The sequence below is a fragment of the Saccopteryx bilineata genome, chromosome 3, assembly GCF_036850765.1.
Source record: "Saccopteryx bilineata isolate mSacBil1 chromosome 3, mSacBil1_pri_phased_curated, whole genome shotgun sequence".
NCBI classification, from domain to species: domain Eukaryota; kingdom Metazoa; phylum Chordata; class Mammalia; order Chiroptera; family Emballonuridae; genus Saccopteryx; species Saccopteryx bilineata.
This window is the reverse complement of record NC_089492.1, coordinates 90,479,254-90,500,319: the sequence shown is the minus strand read 5'-3', so window position 1 is coordinate 90,500,319 and position 21,066 is coordinate 90,479,254. Positions and strand designations below refer to the sequence as shown.

At 39.3% G+C, this 21,066-nt stretch overlaps 1 protein-coding gene across 2 annotated transcripts in view; it reads right to left on the bottom strand.

Annotated features, from left to right (window-relative positions):
* TTC27 (tetratricopeptide repeat domain 27) overlaps positions 1-21,066 on the bottom strand; it is a 161,871-nt gene that overhangs the window by 47,743 nt on the left and 93,062 nt on the right. Inside the window, exons 11-12 of one of the 2 annotated variants that reach the window (XM_066266883.1) lie at positions 17,908-18,003; positions 5,592-5,714 (exon numbers count right to left, since the gene is read on the bottom strand). In XM_066266883.1, the coding sequence (XP_066122980.1) occupies positions 5,592-5,714; positions 17,908-18,003 (219 nt within the window). The remainder of the gene's footprint in view (positions 1-5,591; positions 5,715-17,907; positions 18,004-21,066) is intronic. The other variant, XM_066266884.1, reaches the window with a different exon arrangement.

Below are 21,066 nucleotides of genomic sequence, written 5' to 3'. Positions count from 1 at the left end.
ACAGTATTTTCAGCATCTACTGAGCAAGAATAAAAATTCCGTTCTTTATAAAACTTGTCCAGTTTCTATTCCTAAACTTAAAGGTTTAAATGGGAGGGGAAAGATCTCATAATCTGTTTTGGGGAAGAGGATATACATGTGGCAGAGGTTGGAGAGGTATCTCCACCACATGACAGTCCATAAGGAGTGTCCACTTAGAGATGTGTTTCAATGCAATAACTATTCTGTGAACACTATGTGTCAGGGCTGTGCTAGGAGTTGGGAAGACAGCTGTAAACAACACAGACACCAGTCCAGTTCTTAAACAGCTTAGAGTTTAGTAGCTGAGATAAGCCAGGAAATGGGAAATTAGAGTAGTAGCAGGTGTCATAGGAGCACACAAAAAACCACCACCAAATCTGGGAGGGAGGTGTCGGAGAAAACTCACTGTAAAAAGGAATCACCACGGAGAAACATGAAGAATAAGTAGGAGGACAAGTTCCAGACAGACAAGAGCATGCACAAAGGTCCTGGGGTGAAGTAATGCTGCAAAATCAAGAGATTAGCGCTTTGAGTAGTAAGAACATTCATGGATGTCCTCGTGCCTCCTGACCATCCAGAGTACAATCGTACAAAAATTTTTATCTTAAAAACGTGTAAGGCAACATTTAAAAAAGGCAAATGTAGGCCCTGGCCAGTTGGCTCAGCGGTAGTGTCAGCCTGGCATGTACAAGTCCCGGGTTCAATTCTCAGCCAGGGTACACAGGAGAAGCACCCATCTGCTTTTTCACCCTTCCCTCCCTTCTTTCTCTCAGTCTTTCTCTTCCCTCCCGCAGCCACGGCCCATTGGAGCAAAGTTGGCCTAAGTGCTGAGGATGGCTCCATGGCCTTTGCCTCAGGTGCAAGAATGGCTCCAGTTGCAACCAGAGCAACACCCCAGATGAGCAGAACATCACCCCCTGGTGGGCATGCCGGGTGTATCCTGGTCGGGCACACATGGGGGTCTGTCTGCCTCCCCACTTCTCACTTCAGAAAAAGACAAAAAAAAAAGGCAAATGTAAGTCCTTCTTGTTTCCATAAATTGGTTACCAAACAAACATGATTTTAAGTTAATAAAAATGTAACTGGAACTAATTTCATTTTTTGAAAAAAAATTCACTCTCAGGGTCAGCAAACATGAAAAAAACTCACTACTCAAAGGGTTAAAGGTAGCTGAGTCCTGCTGAAACTCTGGGCACAACCTGAGCAAGTACAAAGAGGAATGAAACAGAAATAAAGAGTCGGAATGATGCAGTTCACACTGGACGCAGGAGTCCGACCATGACATGGTGGGCGTTATTTGCCATATAAAAGACTTCCTTCCCTTCATGTGAAAGAGCTAGGACTCAATCCTGGAGACAAAGGGAAGTTACTGAGGAGTGTGGGAATGACGTGGTCAAGATTTGTCTTTCAGGAAGATCACTCTGGCTGTAGTGTGGGAAAATAACTTGTGGGAAATCTTCTCAATCATATAAAGAAACTGTCTTAGAAGAAGAAAAAAAAACAACCAAAAAACCCCACAAAAGCCAAACAAACCAAGTGCTAAAAGACTCTAAGCTGTTAACAATGTTAAATACTAAAAACATCTACTTACAATTTAAAGAAAAATGTTTTAAGAGCCCATGGCTACAATGATCTGCAAATGTTGCCTAAGGAAAGAAAAGGCTAGGTAGGAATCGCAGGTAATCCCTGTTTGCTAGGAACCAGAGAAAACAAGGGAGGTCCCAAACCTTCGCTCTCCATCCCCTCCCCCCCATCCGGTACAACCACCTTATACCAGCCAGCTCAGTCCTTGTCCTTCATTTAGGGACCAAATTTGCTCAACAAAATACATTGTCCATATGCTTGGGGAGACTGCTATAGTGTGCCAGATAACTTTTAAAAATTAAATGCTAACAAGAGAACCAGGTCTGACCCCAAGGTCAAGAAAAATTAATCTTAGCTATTTTGCCAATGGTCATTAGTGAGAATTCCCACAGGTAGTTTTTAAATTGGAAACGCTGAGACCCTATAGCAGGTGTAAACCTGAGCGCCACAACACCATGATTAGAACTGGATACTTTTCCGAATTTGCCTTTTGAAAAGAAATTATGCCATTAAGCATTAAATTCAATGATTAAAATTTCACAAACTTCTAGTTAAGTTGAAATGTGGTGACAACTACTGGCACTTGACCAAATACTAAAAGAATCTCAGCTGTTTTAGACATAAAACATTTGCTTCCAACTTGAAGCAAAACTTTTTAGGGTCTATGGTTAAACTGAACTGCAAATACAGCATAAGAAAAACAGGAAAGGGAAATCTTTTATGTGGCAAATAAAATGCTAAAATCAACCTTTAAAATAGATTTTAAGAAATGTTTGGCTGTTAATCACAAAAGATTTAAGACAAATAACTATACATTCCTAAAAATTAAGACATGTACAGTTTCTAGAATAATTAGAAACATGAACATTTATTATTATTATAAGACATTTCTTACAAAGTCATGTGCAAGTTAAAAAAAAAAGCCACAGCTGCTTTGGGGACAGTTAAATCTATTATCTGATAAAGACAGATTCACTATATTTTTTCTTCTGCAGTTAGGGAAAGTCTCTACTTTCTATACTTTTTAAAAATAATTAAATAAATTCGATATTTCAAATCAGGCTTTGGGTATTTGTGACTCACAACTTGCTTAATTATTTCAAAAGCCTCTATATGTTTATATACAGTATTATTGTATTTGTGTTTACTGACCAATGTAAAAGACTACTACATTGAAGAATGCTGTAATGGGAACTACATCAGACTGGGTGTTCGGGAGGGTCAAGATATTCATGCATCCATTTATTCCTTTGTTAAACATCTGAGGATTACTTCATTGCCAGAGAATGGGCCCTAAAATTTTTTAAGTCCCCTGAAGAAACAATACTGTGGACAAAAAGGGGCCACAGAAAACCTGACAAGCTCAGGAGAGGTCTGCAAGGCAGCCTTACAAACTCAGAGACCTACAGCAACCACATAGGATGATCTGAAATTAAAACTTGCTAACTAAAAGTAATCCAGGGCAGGTAATCCTGTCCTAGAGTAGTATTTTTCCCTAACAAAGGTTCATCTTTAACTGAAGCTGTCTGTTGTGTGTTTTTTTGTTGTTGTTGTTTCTGCATCTAAAATTACATATCTGATAACATCCTTTTGGAATATCAAAGCACCATGGGAGAAACCACAAATCCCTTTGTCATCATTATCATGTTAATTATAACTGTTAACTATCCTGCACTCACCTGTGTAAAAGAAGTCTGTGTCTGTTCCTTGTCCTTTTTATCCAATCCCAGAGATTTTCCCGCTTTGCTTTCTCCCGCCTCCCTCATCTATCACCAACGGACTGCCTGTAACCCTTTAGTCTTCCCCTTTAATTCTAACATATAAAATTAGTTAATAAGCCTGACCTGTGGTGGCACAATGGATAAAGCGTCGACCCGGAACGCTGAGGTTGCCGGTTCGAAACCCTGGGCTTGTCCGGTCAAGGCACATAATGCTAGAAGCAACTATGAGTTGATGATTCCCACTTCTCCTTCCACCACCCCCCCTTCTCTCTCCTCTCTCTAAAATCAATAAATAAAATCTTAAAAAAAAAATTAGTGATAAAACCGCCAATTTCCAGATTATTTTCTCTATCCCTTGAGATTTAGCTGCCCAGCAACTGTTCTCAGTTTGGCTCAAATAAACTTAATATAGAAATTCTTACAGGTTAGGATGTTTCTTGTGTTGACAATACTCTACCTAGTTCATCAAATTTAGGACACCATCAATTGTTAAGACTAACTCTTAAAGAAAAAATGCTTTCAATTAAATTATGACATAATGCCTTGAATGAACCACATCAGCTTCTCATTGCTTTGATATTTTTTCAGTCTATTCAGATAAATTTGGCAATTTTTCCTGCCTTCATTCGCTATACTGCATACAGTTTAAGTGGCAGCCTCTCTTTACGTGTCTCAGTATAGAACACAGATCCATTTACTTTGGGTGCCTTCCTTTCTTGGCTCCCACAAACCACTTAGTTGTTATTTTTAAGGAAAAGTAAATGAAATTGTGATGATTTCTCCAATAACAAATGTTGACTTCTCTGATATCGAATTTACATTCTCTGCTCTGTGCCTGTCCTTTTATGTGTGTTCAATAACTTTTGATTCAATGCCAAATCCTAATGGAATCGTTCTGAAGATATTTTAAAAGGCAATCACATCCAACCTACGCAGCACTGACACCATGCACGTAACTCAGTCACAATGATGGCATTACATATGGCGACAATTAAGCTTGTACAAGCACAGGTGGTGACAGCCCGGCCAGGTGTAGATTACGTGCCTCCAGATGAGACACTGAGGCAGAGGGAGGGGTGACCGGCCTGATATGATGTGGCTGGCATGTGTCAGGGCCATGTTTGACTCAAGGCAGCCTGGGTCTAGAGGCTGTGCTTCCAACCACTGTGCCATGCAGCCTCTCAAGTTAATGATCAGAAACCGGCTCTGTGACCGAGGCAAGTCATTAGAGACTCCTTTCCTCACCGGAAAACTAGGGAACCAGGATGGATAATTATGGAGCTCTTTCCCAGGATGAAATGTTACAATGATATAATCTCCCACATTAAAATTTTATCCCCAAACTAGTTTCTCCTTAAGCTAATATAATTCAAAGGCCTTCACTGCCATTAGTGATTAGTGAAAAGAATATAACTTTTACTACTAGTCTAAAATTGACATACTTTAGAAGGTACAAGTATTTACAAAACAGACACACATGCACTTGTACCTCCATTTCGCTTTTTTATGGCAATGGTGAAAGGTTGACTGTAGATATAAATGACGCAACCTGTGGGTTTCACTCTCTATACTAAGTTTAGAAATTTAGTCATTTAAAATTAACATATGATTTCAATGTGTCAGTTTTAATAGATATTCACAATGCAGAGCTCCTTATTCTTTTTTAAATCTTGTTCATTTATGAGGGGGAAAACAATAGATTGATAACAGATGCGAATACTGCACCACTTTCCCTCCTGACCCAGTCTGGGGTGGATTAAATGTGCTTTAGACACTTAACCTCTCTCTGCCACAGGGAGGCCCTCACAGCCTCTGGGTTTTCCTCTACAGACTAGCAGCTGCCCTCCTGCCTAGAGCCCTCCTTCTGGCCCTCAGCCTCTGATCTCCAGACAAACCAGCGATGATTCAAATAATTCCCAGTATTTAATTGTAAAGTCATCCTATAGGAGGAGAGTCAGTAAAGGAAAGAGATCAAAAAGTGAAGTGTCTTTAAAGCTTTTGTGACTCATTCTTAAATATCAAATGCCGTATCGATGCTAGCCTGCTTTTCTCTTTTATGTATACATTCCCATACAGACACATAAAATGATCTGCTCCAACAGAAATCCTTAAAAAGAAAACATTAAAAAGATTGCTGAGGAGAGAAAAGTAGAAAAAGGAATATAAGTGAACTGTTGGCAAAAGTAGGCGTAAAAGACAAACCAAGTGAGAAGGTGCTCAAAGACAGAAGGCTCTGACCCATACACAAACTTTACCATTACATACCTTCCCATGCTGCCCAGTTCTTTCATAACAAATGACAACATCTTCCCACATTTCTAGCTTCTCAAATATCTGAAGGGCCGAACTGGTACATCCCAATTCAAAGAGTAAACTTGCAAGTTGGCGCTAGAAAAATCAAGTTAAAATAATGAACATTTCCTTATGCAAAGACAGATTCCAGCTCCACTCGCATGCATATCTACTCTGGCATGTCAAAGGTCTGCTTATTGTAAGAAATGCATAATTTATATAATTCAACCTCAACTAATTAGGACTTTGCAATGATTCAACACTTGCCTTTACTGTACAGGAAGTAAAGGATTAAGAAACAATATGGCAACTTCAAAATACCAATATATCATTTCTTTCCCAAGAACTCAGAACTTAAAAAGCAAATTCAGTATTTCTTTTTAACTTGGAGATTTTTTATATGATAATCTCTGACTTGTAAAGCTGAGAGCCAATAAATCAATTATTAAAACTCTAGTTAGAAAGGCTATTACCAAAAGGATAAAAGATAACAGTGTTGTTAGGATTGTGGAGAAGGGAACCCTTATACACTACTGGTGGAAATGTAAACTGGCACAGCCACTGTGAAAAACAGTATGGAGGTGTCTCAAAAAATTGAAAATAGAACTACCATTTGCTCTAGCAATGCTACTTCTGGGTATTTATCCAAAGGAAATGAAATCATTATCTCAAAGAGAAATCTGTACCTCCGTGTTCATTACATGGTAAAGATATGCAAACGTCATAAGTATGTGTTGATAGATAAATGGATAAAGAAAATGTGGTGTGTGTGTGTGTGTGTGTGTGTGTGTGTGTGTGTGTAACGGAATATTACTCAGCCATACAAAAGGAAGAAATCCTGCCATTTGTGACAACATGGATAGACCTTGAAGGTATTATGCTAAGTGAATAAGTCAAGCAGAAGGAAAGACTGTATGGTCTTTCTTATACATTGAATCTAAAAAAAAAAAAGAACTCATAGAAACACAGACTGGTGGTTGCCAGAGGTAGGAAGCCCAGAGGTTAGGGGGTGGAGAGTAAAGGTGGTCAAAAGGTACAAAGGTCTAGTTTAGTTAGATAAGTAAGTTCTGGAGATTGAATGTAAAGTATGGTGACTCTAGTTAACAATACTGTGTTGCATATTTGAAAGTTGTTAAGAGAATAGAGGTTAAAAGTTCTCATCACAAGAAAAAAAAATAAGAAAAGTGATGGATGTCAACTAAACTTACTGTGGTAATCATGTCACAATATATAGCTGTACCAACTCATTATGTTGTACACTTTAAACTAACACAATGTTCTATGTCATTATATCTCAAACTGAAAAAAAAATCAAAGAAAATTAAGCTCAAAAAAATAGATCAATCAAGAAATAAAAACTCCAAGCAGTCAATATAAACAATATAATACCTGTATCTTAGCTCTCGTGTGCTCAATTCATGAGGGCATTTCTAGTTCTTTCTCATTCAGGTCTACTTAGATTTATTTTAAGTACATTCTAAAAAATTTAGCTACCTAATTTCCTAGTTCTGGACAGATAAAAATGAACAGATGGTGGCAAGGTCAGTGAAGGTTAAACATATTCAAAAATAAAAATATTGTGGTTTATAAATGATCCACCCTACACAACTAGAAAAAAATATTAGAAATTTTAAAAAGGGGAGGTTCTTGAGTAAATTATGGCTTTATATTAGACTGAACTGTGTTTTCTCTTAAAGATACTTTTACTACTCTTTCAAAATTCAACACATACTAAGAGTTAAGATGCTAATGGATATGGAAAATCTGGGATTGACAATATTAGAAAGTAAAATAAAATATACCTGAAAATTATAAGTTAATGTATTATCAAAATAAATAAAGAAGATAGTCCAATTCTTTTGGATCCCATGAAGCATACGAGAATTTGACTATTTTAGGATATTTGAATTGACATTTTCAAAAAATGAACATGGTGTGTGGGAGCTGAATATATCTTAGTGCTCAGGCAGCTCAGCGGTCTAAATTTTTCATCTGATAAGTAAAGGAAGTTATGGCATCCAAGCATATAGCTAGCTAGCAGCAGAGTAAAGACTAATACTCTTTTTACAATAAACTATGCTGTTACTTCTTGATCTTTAAAAATAATACATAAAGATATGGTTAGTGCCTAAACTGAAAGAAAAAAATGATTTAATTTCTCAATGAAAGAGTATGTTTCTGCCTAAAAATCTCCAAATTCACAGCTTCCTAAGCAAATAAAATAAACATTTAGCCTAAATTCTATACGAAGAGTACCTAATTTTCTTAATGCTTCTGTTCAGAAACAGATTAAATTTGCACCCTCAACAGACATGTTTTGCCATAATAATAGCTCAGAGTCTGGGCCATTTACTTACCACAAACCACACAATACAAAAGCACTTTAAAAATTTCACAACTCATGATTAAGAACGTGCCAAAAGTTCCATTTGTTAAATTTTCTTTATGAAGAAACTACTACTTTGAGGGGATAGAACAAGGTTTTTTAGGTGTCTACATTTATTGAAACTCCTTCAATAGATAATGTGAATTCCAATGTGTAATAAGCTGTCTAGCTTGCTTCCCCGTGCTTAAAAATATATATGACTAAGAAATCTTTCAGTGGGGACTCTGAGTCACTGAATGGTGGGTTGGCATTTACAATTCTAAAGCTGGTTCAAATGACAATAGTTACTAAACCATCTAGGAATTCTGGCTGGCACCACTTGACTCCACCTAACATATCTGTGCCATAGCTTCCTCACTTGTGAAAAATGGACATTTCACCAAATTGTTACAATAAAAGAATATAACGTGTGACATGCAGAACAAAATGCATGCCTCATACTAAGTGAGCAGTAAAAGTTGGTTATCATTAGCAGCTACAATGAAGAGATCAGGAAAGGAGGTAAATCGGACTAGAAGTCAGGAAACTAGAGCTCTAGTTTGTGAACAGCTGTGTGACCAACACTGGGAAAGTGAACTTAACTGCACTGGGCCTCCATTTCCTTCATTGTAAAATTAAGAAACTGGACCAGGAGAGAGACAAGATGGCGCTGGAGTAGGCGAACGTACCAGCATCTACCTCCCAGAACCAATGTGGATTACAAACTAATTTTATGAACTATCAACTGGAAAAACCAACTTTGGACTAAACTAAAAGGACTCTTCAACCCAGGAACGCTGAAGAAGCCACCCAGAGACTGGTAGGAAAAGCGGAAACGCGGAGAGGGCTGCCCAGCTTCTCGGAGCGAACGGCAGCAGGGAGAGACTCGCGTGGCGGGAAGTGAGTTTAGCAGAGGGGAAAGGTCCCTGAGCCCCAGGAACAAAGCCCCAGCCTGCAGCCCCAGAGCCCAGAAGAAGCATAAGGACAGTATTTAGCTGGAAACAAGTCAGGATACTGTTTGTGAGAGAGTCTGATTTCTCAGACCCAGGATCCTTCTTAAAGGGACCACGCAGAACATCTCTCTCACAAACACTCACCCGGGGCTCCTGGAGACGGAGGGAGAGGGGAGAGAACCACAGTAACAGGAAGAGAGTGCAATCTAGGAGGCATAGGGAGAAACATTTTTGGGAGATAGCCACTCTAACCCCTGGGACGAGTCACTCCCCAAAGCTGAAGTGAATATTTCCCCCAGAAACAGCAATACCAGCAAAGGGAAGCAGGAGAGCAGCCAAACAAGCTCCCCCGCGGCATTCAGAGCAGAGTCGCACAGAAGGAGGGAGCTTTCGGGTCTACAGTAGTGAGTCTTAGGGTCCGAGCTGCAACGCCCCCACCCACACGGCTGAGGGCGCACCGGGGAGCGGGCGGCAGCGGGAGACAAAAGCGCGGTTCTGCTGGCAGGGGCGGAAGCCGGCTGGCCACCAGTGGGCTCAGGTGTGAGCTCAATCTTGCCCGGCTAGGGAGAAGGGGGCGTGCAAAAGCGGCTAAGCTCAGCTGCAGGCAGCCTGTAATCCAGCCTCCGGGAGAAGGGCGGGAAACCCAGAAAGGGTAGAAACCAGCCCCAGAGCAAGGGCAGAGGAGCACATCCCTGCCCCGCCTGTGCAACCCAGGCTTGCGGTCTGACTTGGTAGCAGGCTCCTCCCGCGGGGGTGGAGCCAAAAGCCCAGAAGAGGCGGAGTTCCGCTACGAAGCTGAGCTTGGGCACGCAGCCTTTCCTGGTGGTAGAGCCAAGGCTAGCAGCTGTTCCTTGAGTGGGATCATCCTGCAAAGGCAGGGCGAAAGCTCGGAAACAGGCGGACACCCGCAGCTGAGCAAAGGTGCTCGCCAGTGCCCTCAGGACCGAGCATAACATCACACACGGGGGCGGGGCAAAGGCCAAGGCCACCAACCCTTGTGCACCCGAGCACATGATCACAGCCACTCTCGTGAAGAGAAAATGCGGAGGCAGAGAAATACAACACAAATAAACCAAGAGAAATCCCCAGAAAAGGACCTAAGTGAATCAGATATAACCAAATTACCAGATGCAGAGTTTAAAATAACGATTGTTAGGATGCTCAAAGATATTAGAACCACCATAGATGGCCATTACGAAAACCTAAATAAAGAGATAACAAATATAAAAAAGGACATTGAAATAATAAAAAAGAATCAGACAGAAATGACAAATACAATATCTGAAATAAAGAATACAATGGAAGGAATTAAAAGCAGGATGGATGAAGCAGAGAATCGAATCAGTGAGTTAGAGGACACAATAAATAAAGGCATGGAAGCAGAGCAGAAAAAAGAAAAGAGACTCAAAAAGTCTGAGGAAACTCTAAGAGAGCTCTGTGACAACATAAAGAGAAATAACATCCGCATCATAGGGGTTCCTGAAGAAGAAGAGAAAGAACAAGGGATAGAGACTTTGTTCAAACATATTATAGCGGAAAACTTCCCCCAATTAAGGCAGGAAAATATTTCACATGTTCAGGAAGCACAGAGAACTCCATTAAGGAGAAATCCAAAGAAACCAACACCAAGACACATCATAATTAAATTACCAAAGCTAAATGATAAAGAGAAAATATTAAAAGCTGCTCGAGAAAAAAAGACAATCACCTACAAAGGAGCCCCCATAAGGATGACTTCTGACTTCTCAACAGAAACACTTGAGGCCAGAAGGGAATGGCAAGAAATATTCAAAGTAATACAGAACAAGAACCTACAACCAAGACTACTTTATCCAGCAAGGCTATCATTTAAAATTGAAGGAGAAATAAAAAGCTTTACAGACAAAAAAAAACTAAAGGATTTCACTACAACCAAACCAAGGCTGCAAGAAATGCTAAGGGACCTGTTATAAACAGATCAAAGGAAAAAAAGAATATAGCAAAAGAGAAAAACAGTTTTAAAGAAAAAAAATGGCAATAAACAATTACATATCAGTAATAACCTTAAATGTTAATGGATTAAATGATCCAATCAAGAGACATAGGGTAGCTGCGTGGATAAGAAAACAGGACCCATACATATGCTGTCTACAAGAGACACACCTTAAATCAAAAGATGCACACAGACTGAAGATAAAAGGATGGAAAAAAATATTTCACGCAAATGGAAATGAAAAAAAAGCTGGGGTAGCAATACTTATATCAGACAAAATGGACTTTAGAACAAAGACCATAGTTAGAGTAAAGAAGGTCACTACATAATGATAAAGGGAGCAATACAAAAGGAAGATATAACCATTATAAATATCTACGCACCTAATATAGGAGCACCTAAATATATAAAGCAGACTTTGATAGACTTAAAGGGCGAGATCAACAGCAATACTATAATAGTAGGAGATTTCAATACCCCATTAACATCATTAGATAGGTCCTCAAGAAAGAAAATTAACAAAGAAACAGCAGACTTAAAGGACATATTAGATGAACTCGATTTAATAGATATCTTCAGAACCTTTCACCCTAAAAGAGCAGAATATACATTCTTTTCAAGCGCTCATGGGACATTCTCTAGAATAGACCACATGTTAGGGCACAAAAGTGGGCTCAACAAATTTAAAAAGATTGAAATCATATCGAACACTTTCTCTGATCACAATGGCATTAAACTAGAAATCAACCACAATAGAAAAATTGAAAAACATTCAAACACTTGGAAACTAAATAGCAAGTTATTAAACAATGAATGGGTTAACATTGAGATCAAAGAAGAAATTAAAAAATTCCTAGAAACAAACGATAATGAGCATACATCAACTCAAAATTTATGGGACACAGCAAAAGCAGTCCTGAGAGGGAAGTTTATAGCATTACAGGCATACCTCAAGAAGCTAGAAAAAGCTCAAATTAACAACTTAACCCTGCATCTAAAAGAACTAGAAAAAGAACAGCAAGTAAAGCCCAGAGCTAGTAGAAGGAAGGAAATAATAAAGATCAGAGCAGAAATAAGTGACATAGAGGCTAAAGAAACAATACAGAGGATCAATGAAACCAGGAGCTGGTTCTTTGAAAAGGTAAACAAGATCGATGAACCTTTAACAAGACTCACCAAGAAAAAAAGAGAGAGGACTCAAATAAATAAAATTAGAAACGAGAGTGGAGAAATAACAACTGACACAACAGAAATACAAAATATTGTAAGAAAATACTATGAAGAACTGTACGCCAAAAAACTAGACAACCTAGATGAAATGGACAAATTCCTTGAACCATATAATCTTCCAAAAATCAATCTGGAAGAATCAGAAAACCTAAACAGACCAATTACAACAAATGAGATTGAAACAGCTATCAAAAAACTCCCAAAAAAGAAAAGTCCTGGGCCTGATGGCTTCACAAGTGAATTCTACCAAATATTCAAAGAAGAACTAACTCCTATCCTTCTCAAGCTATTTCAAAAAATTCAAGAGGAAGGAAGACTTCCAAACTCCTTTTATGAGGCGAGCATAATTCTGATTCCAAAACCAGGCAAAGACAACACAAAAAAAGAAAATTATAGGCCAATATCCCTGATGAACTTAGATGCAAAAATCCTCAATAAAATATTAGCAAACCGGATCCAGCAATATATGGAAAAAATCATACACCATGATCAAGTAGGATTTATTCTTGGGAGGCAAGGCTGGTACAATATTCGCAAATCAATCAATGTGATTCATCACATAAACAAAAGAAAGGAGAAAAACCACATGATAATTTCAATAGATGCAGAAAAAGCATTTGATAAAGTCCAGCACCCATTCATGATCAAAACTCTCAGCAAAGTGGGAATACAGGGAACATACCTCAACATGATAAAGGCCATCTATGACAAACCCACAGCCAACATAATACTCAATGGGCAAAAATTAAAAGCTATCCCCTTAAGATCAGGAACAAGGCAGGGTTGCCCCCTTTCACCACTCTTATTCAACATAGTTCTGGAAGTCCTCGCCACAGCAATCAGACAAGAAAAAGAAATAAAAGGCATCCAAATTGGAAAAGAAGAAGTAAAACTATCATTATTTGCAGATGACATGATATTGTATATAGAAAACCCTAAAGTTTCAGTCAAAAAACTACTAGACCTGATAAAAGAATTTGGCAAGGTGGCAGGATATAAAATCAATACTCAGAAATCAGAGGCATTTTTATACACTAATAATGAACTGTCAGAAAGAGAAATCAGGGAATCAATCCCCTTTACCATTGCAACCAAAAAAATAAAGTACCTAGGAATAAATCTAACCAAGGAGATTAAAGACTTGTACTCAGAAAATTATAAAACATTGATAAAAGAAATCAGGGAAGATACGAATAAGTGGAGGCATATACCGTGCTCATGGTTAGGAAGAATAAACATCATTAAAATGTCTATATTACCCAAAGCAATTTATAAATTCAATGCAATACCAATGAAAATACCAATGACTTACTTCAAAGACATAGAACACATATTCCAAAAATTTATATGGAACCAAAAAAGAACACAAATAGCCTCAGCAATCCTGAAAAGGAAGAAAAAAGCGGGAGGTATCACACTTCCAGATATCAAGTTATATTATAAGGCCATTGTACTCAAAACAGCCTGGTACTGGCATAAGAACAGGCACATAGATCAATGGAACAGAACAGAGAACTCAGAAATAAACCCACAGCTCTATGGACAACTGATATTTGACAAAGGAGGTAAGACAATACAATGGAGTAAAGACAGCCTCTTCAACAAATGGTTTGGGAAAACTGGACAGCTACCTGCAAAAAAATGAAACTAGACCACCAACTTACACCACTCACAAAAATAAACTCAAAATGGATAAAAGACTTGAATGTAAGCCATGAAACCATAAGCATTTTAGAAGAAAACATAGGCAGTAAGCTCTCTGACATCTCTCGCAGCAATATATTTGCTGATTTGTCTCCACAGGCAAGTGAAATAAAAGACAGGATAAACAAATGGGACTTTATCAAACTAAAAAGCTTCTGCACAGCTAAAGACAATAAGAACAGAATAAAAAGACAAACTACACAATGGGAGAATATATTTGACATAGCGTCTGATAAGGGGTTAATAACCAAAATTTATAAAGAACTTGTAAAACTTAATACCAGAAGACAAACAATCCAATCCAAAAATGGGCAAAAGAAATGAATAGACATTTCTCCAAAGAGGACACACAGATGGCCAATAGGCATATGAAAAAATGTTCAACATCATTTATGATTAGAGAAATGCAAATTAAAACCACAATGAGATATCACCTCACACCAGTCAGAATGGCGCTCATCAATAAAACAACACAGAATAAGTGCTGGCGAGGATGTGGAGAAAAGGGAACCCTCCTGCACTGCTGGTGGGAATGCAGACTGGTGCAGCCACTGTGGAAAACAGTATGGAGATACCTCAAGAAATTAAAAATCGAACTGCCTTTTGACCCAGCTATACCACTGTTAGGAATATACCCCAAGAACACCATAGCACTGTTTGAAAAGAAGAAATGCACCCCCATGTTTATGGCAGCATTGTTCACAATAGCAAAGATTTGGAAACAGCCCAAGTGTCCATCAGAGGATGAGTGGATTAAAAAGCTTTGGTATATATATACTATGGAATACTACTCAGCCATAAGAAATGATGACATAGGATCTTTTACAACATGATGGGCCTTGATAACATTATACTGAGTGAAAGAAGTAAATCAGAAAAAACTAAGAACTATATGTTTCCACACATAGGTGGGACATAAAGATGAGACTCAGAGACATGAACAACAGTGTTGGGGTTACAGGGTGGGGGGAGGAGAGGGAGGGGGTTGGGGGAGGGGAGGGGCACAAAGATCATGGCTTGTCAGCATTGGCCATATTCCCCCCTTAATCTATAGACAGACAGCAAATATTTACGTATGGTGTTCCCACTATAAAGACTGCTGTCTTAGGGACAAATGCTGACAAACTATTTCAGCAGTTCCTCCTTCTTCAAAGACTTATATGTAAACATAGAGCTCCATGTTTCATAGGACATACTCAAGCTCACTCCATGCTTCCTGGTGCTTTAGCACAAGGGAATGCCCCCCCCCTTTTTTTTTTTTTGTATTTTTTCTTTTATTTATTTATTTTTTGTATATTTCTGAGGATGGGGATGGGGAGGCAAGCAGACAGACTCCTGCATGCGCCTGATTGGGATCCACCTGGCATGCCTACCGGGGGGAATGCTCTGCCCATCTGGGATGTTGCTCTGTTACAACCGGAGTCATTCTAGCAACTGGGGCGGAGGCCATGGGACCATCCTTAGTGCCCAGGGTGGATTTGCTCCGGTGGAGCCTTGGCTGTGGGCGGGAGGAGAGGGACCGGGAGGGGGGAGAGGGGGAGGGGTGGAGAGGTAGATGGGCGCTTCTCCTGTGTGCTCTGGCCGGGAATCGAACCCGGGAATCCTGCACACCAGGCCAATGACTCCGACGGGTCTACCATATCATGCTTTTTACTTAAAAAAAAAAATTTACATTTCTTTTGAAAGCTGATGAACAGGAGACACCAAATCTACCTTCTTTATTAGATCTAGCTAATAACACTGTTCTTTTTTCCAAATAGCTCCAGATATATGGAAAAGATTTATATAGGCGGATGGGGATCCTCAAACCCCTCAGCGAGATCTTCTGAGAATGGCTTTTAAGATACCTAGAGGCAGAAAAAGCCCAATAGAGATCAGGGGGAACTACCAGCTTTTAGGATACACCCTTAAAGGCTCCAGCACCCCAAAGGGGTCTCATAGGATGCCATCTGGGTCCTGCTTCAATAGTGGAAAGGAAGGTCATTGAGCTAAAGCCTGCCAGGCTTACACACCTCTGCTGTGAGGAAACAGGGACACTGGAAGGTGGGCTTCCCCCTCGCTCCTCTAAGGGAGGGTTCAGTCTCTTCCAGGCCTGCTCCAGCCACCTATGACCTAACCTTGCCCAGAATGCTGGGGTTTGCCACTGAAGGCTCAAGGTGCCCAGGGCTGTCGACCCCATCTACGACACTGTCGACGAGCCTAGGGTATTTCTTCCAAGAAGCAGGTAAACTGATCTCATTTGCACAAGGGCCACTTAACTATGTTTTGCCTGAATAGTCAGGTTCTTTATTCTTCCCTCAAAGATCTCTGTTGTGGGTGTTGATAGTCCTATTTTCTGCTGCTTTGCTTAATATATAGTGTTTCCTTTATTCCTCCTACCTCAATGCCCCACTCATATTTCAGGCTGGGACCTACTCTTAATTTAGAGCTCTCTTTCCTCCTTTTGCCAACTTGTATTATGAATTTACCTTTGCCACCCAGCTTAGTGTATCCCAAGGTTCTCTTTACCAGGCCACAGTCACAGAGCTCCAGGGAAGAGCAACCTGGTCTCAACTCTCCAGGCAGAGGAGAACAGAAGCTCCATATCCACGCATGCTGCAAATGGCTTTTTCCAGTCTACCTGAATCATTACCAGCTAGAAGCAGCGGTCATTGGGACTTGGACATGAGCTGCAAAGTATAGAATGGTGACAACAATTCCAGTGCCATACGGACTTTTCCTGTGGGGAACTTTCCTGGACTCCTGCTCCCTGTGACAGCTCCTAACAGACTGAATTGTGGTTGGGTTGCATTTTTCAGGGATTTGGCATGGTGAGGGAGCCAACTTGGACTTGGGGAACATGTTAAGGACACTACTCATTTATGGATTCTTGCTGTATTGGCCAAGAGTTTGCTTAAAGCTTTTAATCACTGTAAAAAAAATAGAGGACTAGATGAAGAAGATGGGGCACATATACACCATGGTATATTATTCAGATAGGAGAAATGGTGACATTGGATCACTTATAGCGGAATGGTGGAGTCTTGGTAGCATTGTGCGGAGTGAAATAAGCGAATCAGAAAAAAACAGGAACTGCAGGATTCCATACATTAGTGGGACATAAAAGCGAGACTGAGAGGCATGAACAGGAGTGTGGTGGCTATGGGGGGTGGGGGGAGGGAAGGAGGTAGAGGGGGAGGGGAGGGGGAGGGGTACAGAGAGAACTGGATAGAGGGTGGCAGAGGACGATCTCTCTTTGGGTGATGGGTATGCAACATAACTAAATGACAAGATAACCTGGAAATGTTTTCTTTGAATGTATGTACCCTGATTTATTGATGTCACCCCATTAAAATAAAAATTTATTTATATAAAAAAAAAAAAAAAAAAAGAAATTGGACCAGGTGTCTAAATCGCCTTCAGCGCTAAAAACTTTACAAGATAGGGGTACCGTACCTGTAACACAGGAGAACTATGGGGCAGGGGCCAGAATTTCCATCCCAACATGTGGTGTTAGGAACTCTAATAGGTCATCTGAACCCTCCAAAAGAGGAAAGTAGCTAAGGGTATCTCACAACACGGAGCATGAAGTGAACGCTTCCTTTTATGTTTTGTAAACAACTTGGTTAAAAGGCTCATTCTTTGGCAGAAAGTGCTTATAGGGCTTTTATTTTATTTTATTTCCCTACTGCAGTGACACTGGTTAACAACATTACCCAGGTTTCAGGTGCACAGTTTTACAACTCGTCATCTGTACACTGGATAGTGTGCTCACCACCCCACATCAAGTCTGCATCCTAACAGGGCTTTTAAATATAAAAAATTGTTTTGAAAATGAAAGCTTTCGTGGTTCTCCTATTATTTCTAGGAGTCTGTTTATATCTAGTTTTAAATTCTTTCAAAAATGTTTTAAAAAGTCTAATATCACTTTAATAAAAATAGCTATGGAAAGTAATTGACTATCCCCAGATATTTTTATTCTTTTCACTGAAATATTTGAAAACAGACATATTGAAAACCATTCTTTTCTAATGCATTTATCCTTCAAACGCAAAATATGCCAATAACAAGCAACAACAAAAATACCTGAATGGCCCAATGAGGTGGTACTTGACAGCAATAGAAAATCTTCAGACGTTCCAGTACAGATGTTGTCTTGTCTTCAAATTGGTCTGCAAGAGCCTGTGAGCACACATTATAATCAGAGTCCAGATGTGTAATAACTTTTTAATATAAACAAGATTCCTACTGTAAAAGTTATACAAATGGACACATAAACAATAAAAAACACACCACTTTGATAAGGTGATGGGATGTATAATTTTTTTCGGGAATTTCTTAAATGTTAAAAAAACCTTAAATTAATCAATATTTACATAAACATGTACATTAAAAATTTATCAGAAAAAATGATTTTAAAACTATGATTTCTTGTAATAGTTTAAATCCTTATTAATCAGCCTTTTTACTTTTCCCAAGTATCTATTTTACAAACCAATGTCACTTTGACAATTGCACATTTTTTTAAGTGATAGCTTAAAAAAATTGTTTTTGTTTATTTATTTATTTAGAGAGAGAGGAAGGGAGAGAGGGAGGGAGAGAGTGAGGGAGAAAAGGAAGAGAGGAAGGGAGGGAGGGAGGGAGAAAAGGAAGAGAGGGAGGGAGGGAAAGAGGGAGAGAGGGAGGGAAAGAGGGAGGGAGGGAGGGAAAGAGAGAAATCGATTTGTTGTTCTACTTATTCATGCATTCATTGGTTGATTCTTTTTTTAAAAAACATTTTTTTTCTTTTTATTTATTCATTTTAGAGAGGAGAGAGAGAGAGAGAGAGGGAGAGAGAGGGAGAAAGGAGAGAGAATGAGGAGGGGGGAGGAGCAGGAAGCATCAACTCCCATATGTGCCTTACCAGGCAAGCCCAGGGTTTTGAACTGGCGACCTCAGCTTTCCAGGTCGACACTTTACCCACTGCGCCACCACAGATCAGGCCTCATTGGTTGATTCTTGTATGTGCCCTGACTGGGGATCAAGCCTGCAACCTTGGTGTATTAGGATGACACTCTAAGCAACTGAGCTACCTAGCCATGGAGATAATGGCACTTTCTAATATAATTCAGAGAAAAATGATATGAAGAACTGCATTTAGGAATATTTTCTAAGAAATAGGGTGAGAGTGAAAGGTGCATCTATTTGATCACCAAGAGTGAGTTTTCTTCCTCTTCAGCAACAGAGCATTAAGGCTGAACATTCATTCATGCCAGATCATCCTTAGGGTACAACAGACAGCAGCAAGCTGCATGCACTGAAGAACCCTTCTGCCATACTGAAATACCCACACTCACACTGGATAACTGACCTTTCGGAAGCTACATCAGGAAGTGGACCAATAAGACCAAGATGGTTGACTCTGAGAAAAGGTACCACAGTCAACAGCAAAGCCAAAGGCTGACACTATCTAGTGGTCAAGTGATCAGCCATCCAAAGAGTTCACATATAACGCATCAACATGAATGCACACACACTCTGGAGTTCCTATTATTGTGATCATCTTCATCTGTCTCTTAATTTGTCATTAAGTTTATAGCAAGTATATATGTTTTTTCTGATATAGACTTAGATCTTCTCTAAACTGACTATTTTGGTATAATACAGTACTCAAATTTTCTTTCTTTGTCAGTTGACTAGCTTTCATGGTCCTGTCTTATGAGGATTAGATGGTAATGAAATGGCAAGGTTAATTTTCTGGTGTTAATACACATGCTATGGTTATGTAGGAGAACACTCTTGTATTTGAGGATGGTGAAACACCACGCTGGCAACATGGTTTCCAATACCTCAGGATACTGTGCTTGCAACTTTTCTGTTAGTTTGACATTGTTTCAAGGTTTTACAAAATACTCTTTAAAATTAAAAATCTAAAAGAGGAAGGAAGGAAGGGAGGGAGGGAGGGAGGGAGGGAAGAGGAAAGGGAGGGAGGGAGGAAGGAAAGGAAGGAGGAAGGAAGGAAAGGAGGGAGGGAGGAAGAAAAGTAGCAAGTCCAAACTTCCTTAAAAGAAAGAATAGGACAAGAATCTAACATATATCCCAGCAAAAGCACAAGACAAGGAGACCAGTTTCTGAGCAGAGAAACTGCTCCTCCAGGTGGGAAATATATTTGTTAGCCTAAGAATATCCCATAGGATGAGAAGATACTCATTACTTCATTTGTTTGACAATCCAAGATGTTATTCAATCAAATCAGTCAGAACAAATTGAGATATAACCACACTCCTAAACTATCTTGGTCAAAATATTTTAAAAGCTTTCTGGCCTTACTTCAGAGAAACTTAACAGCAAAAAGGTTGCATGCTCCTGTCCAAAGCTGTTCAGTTGTACAAAGGAGAAAAGAGAAGAAAAACTTCTGGCTGAATCCATATGGTTACAATACATAAATAAAACGTTCACTGAATTACTTCATCAAAAAAGGGGCAAATTTCTCTTTTTATCAGATATATTTTCCTTCTCTGGAAGGAAAGTAATAACTAATGCGTATTAAATAATAATAATAAAGCCAAAAGCAACATCAAAATATTTACTTTTACGAAGTCCTAAGAACATGTAAAACATTTCATTTTCAAACAAAACTCATGTTGCTTGCTGTAGTTACTGCATCTAGCTAAAACATAGTAAGCACTCAGTAAATACTTTCTGATTTATTAAAGAGCAGATCTGTTATGCACTTCAGATACTCGACGAAGACACTTTTAGATGATCTCAGAGTAAGTGTCTCTGACGGTCTCAGATACTCTCCAAAGGCAAAGACCACAGGAGAGACAAGAGCGGAGAAGCAATGCGTGTTTGAGCCGGAGCCCATGAATAAGCCCCTGTCCAGGTGCAGCCATGCTACATAAGAACCTGATTAGGCCAAACGCTAATAGAGATTAAAAACAGAATTCTAAACTGTGTTCACTCCTACTGCTTTGCACTTTAAGCATGACAACCACCAAAATAAGATTCACCTACGAACAAAATTAAGAACATTCAATTAATATATAAAAATAAAGGGTGATGGTGTACTACTATTATCTGCCTACTTCCCCTGCCAGATTCAAAGTACTCTTTTTTTATTTGCAATTTACTATACATACAGGGACATACATATTTACAGTACACCTCTAGATTTTTCAGAGTAGAATCATTTCTAGCAACTCATTTTGAAATAATTCAGACAGATTAGAATCCCATGGAGGCAGGGTAAAAAATTCCATTGTA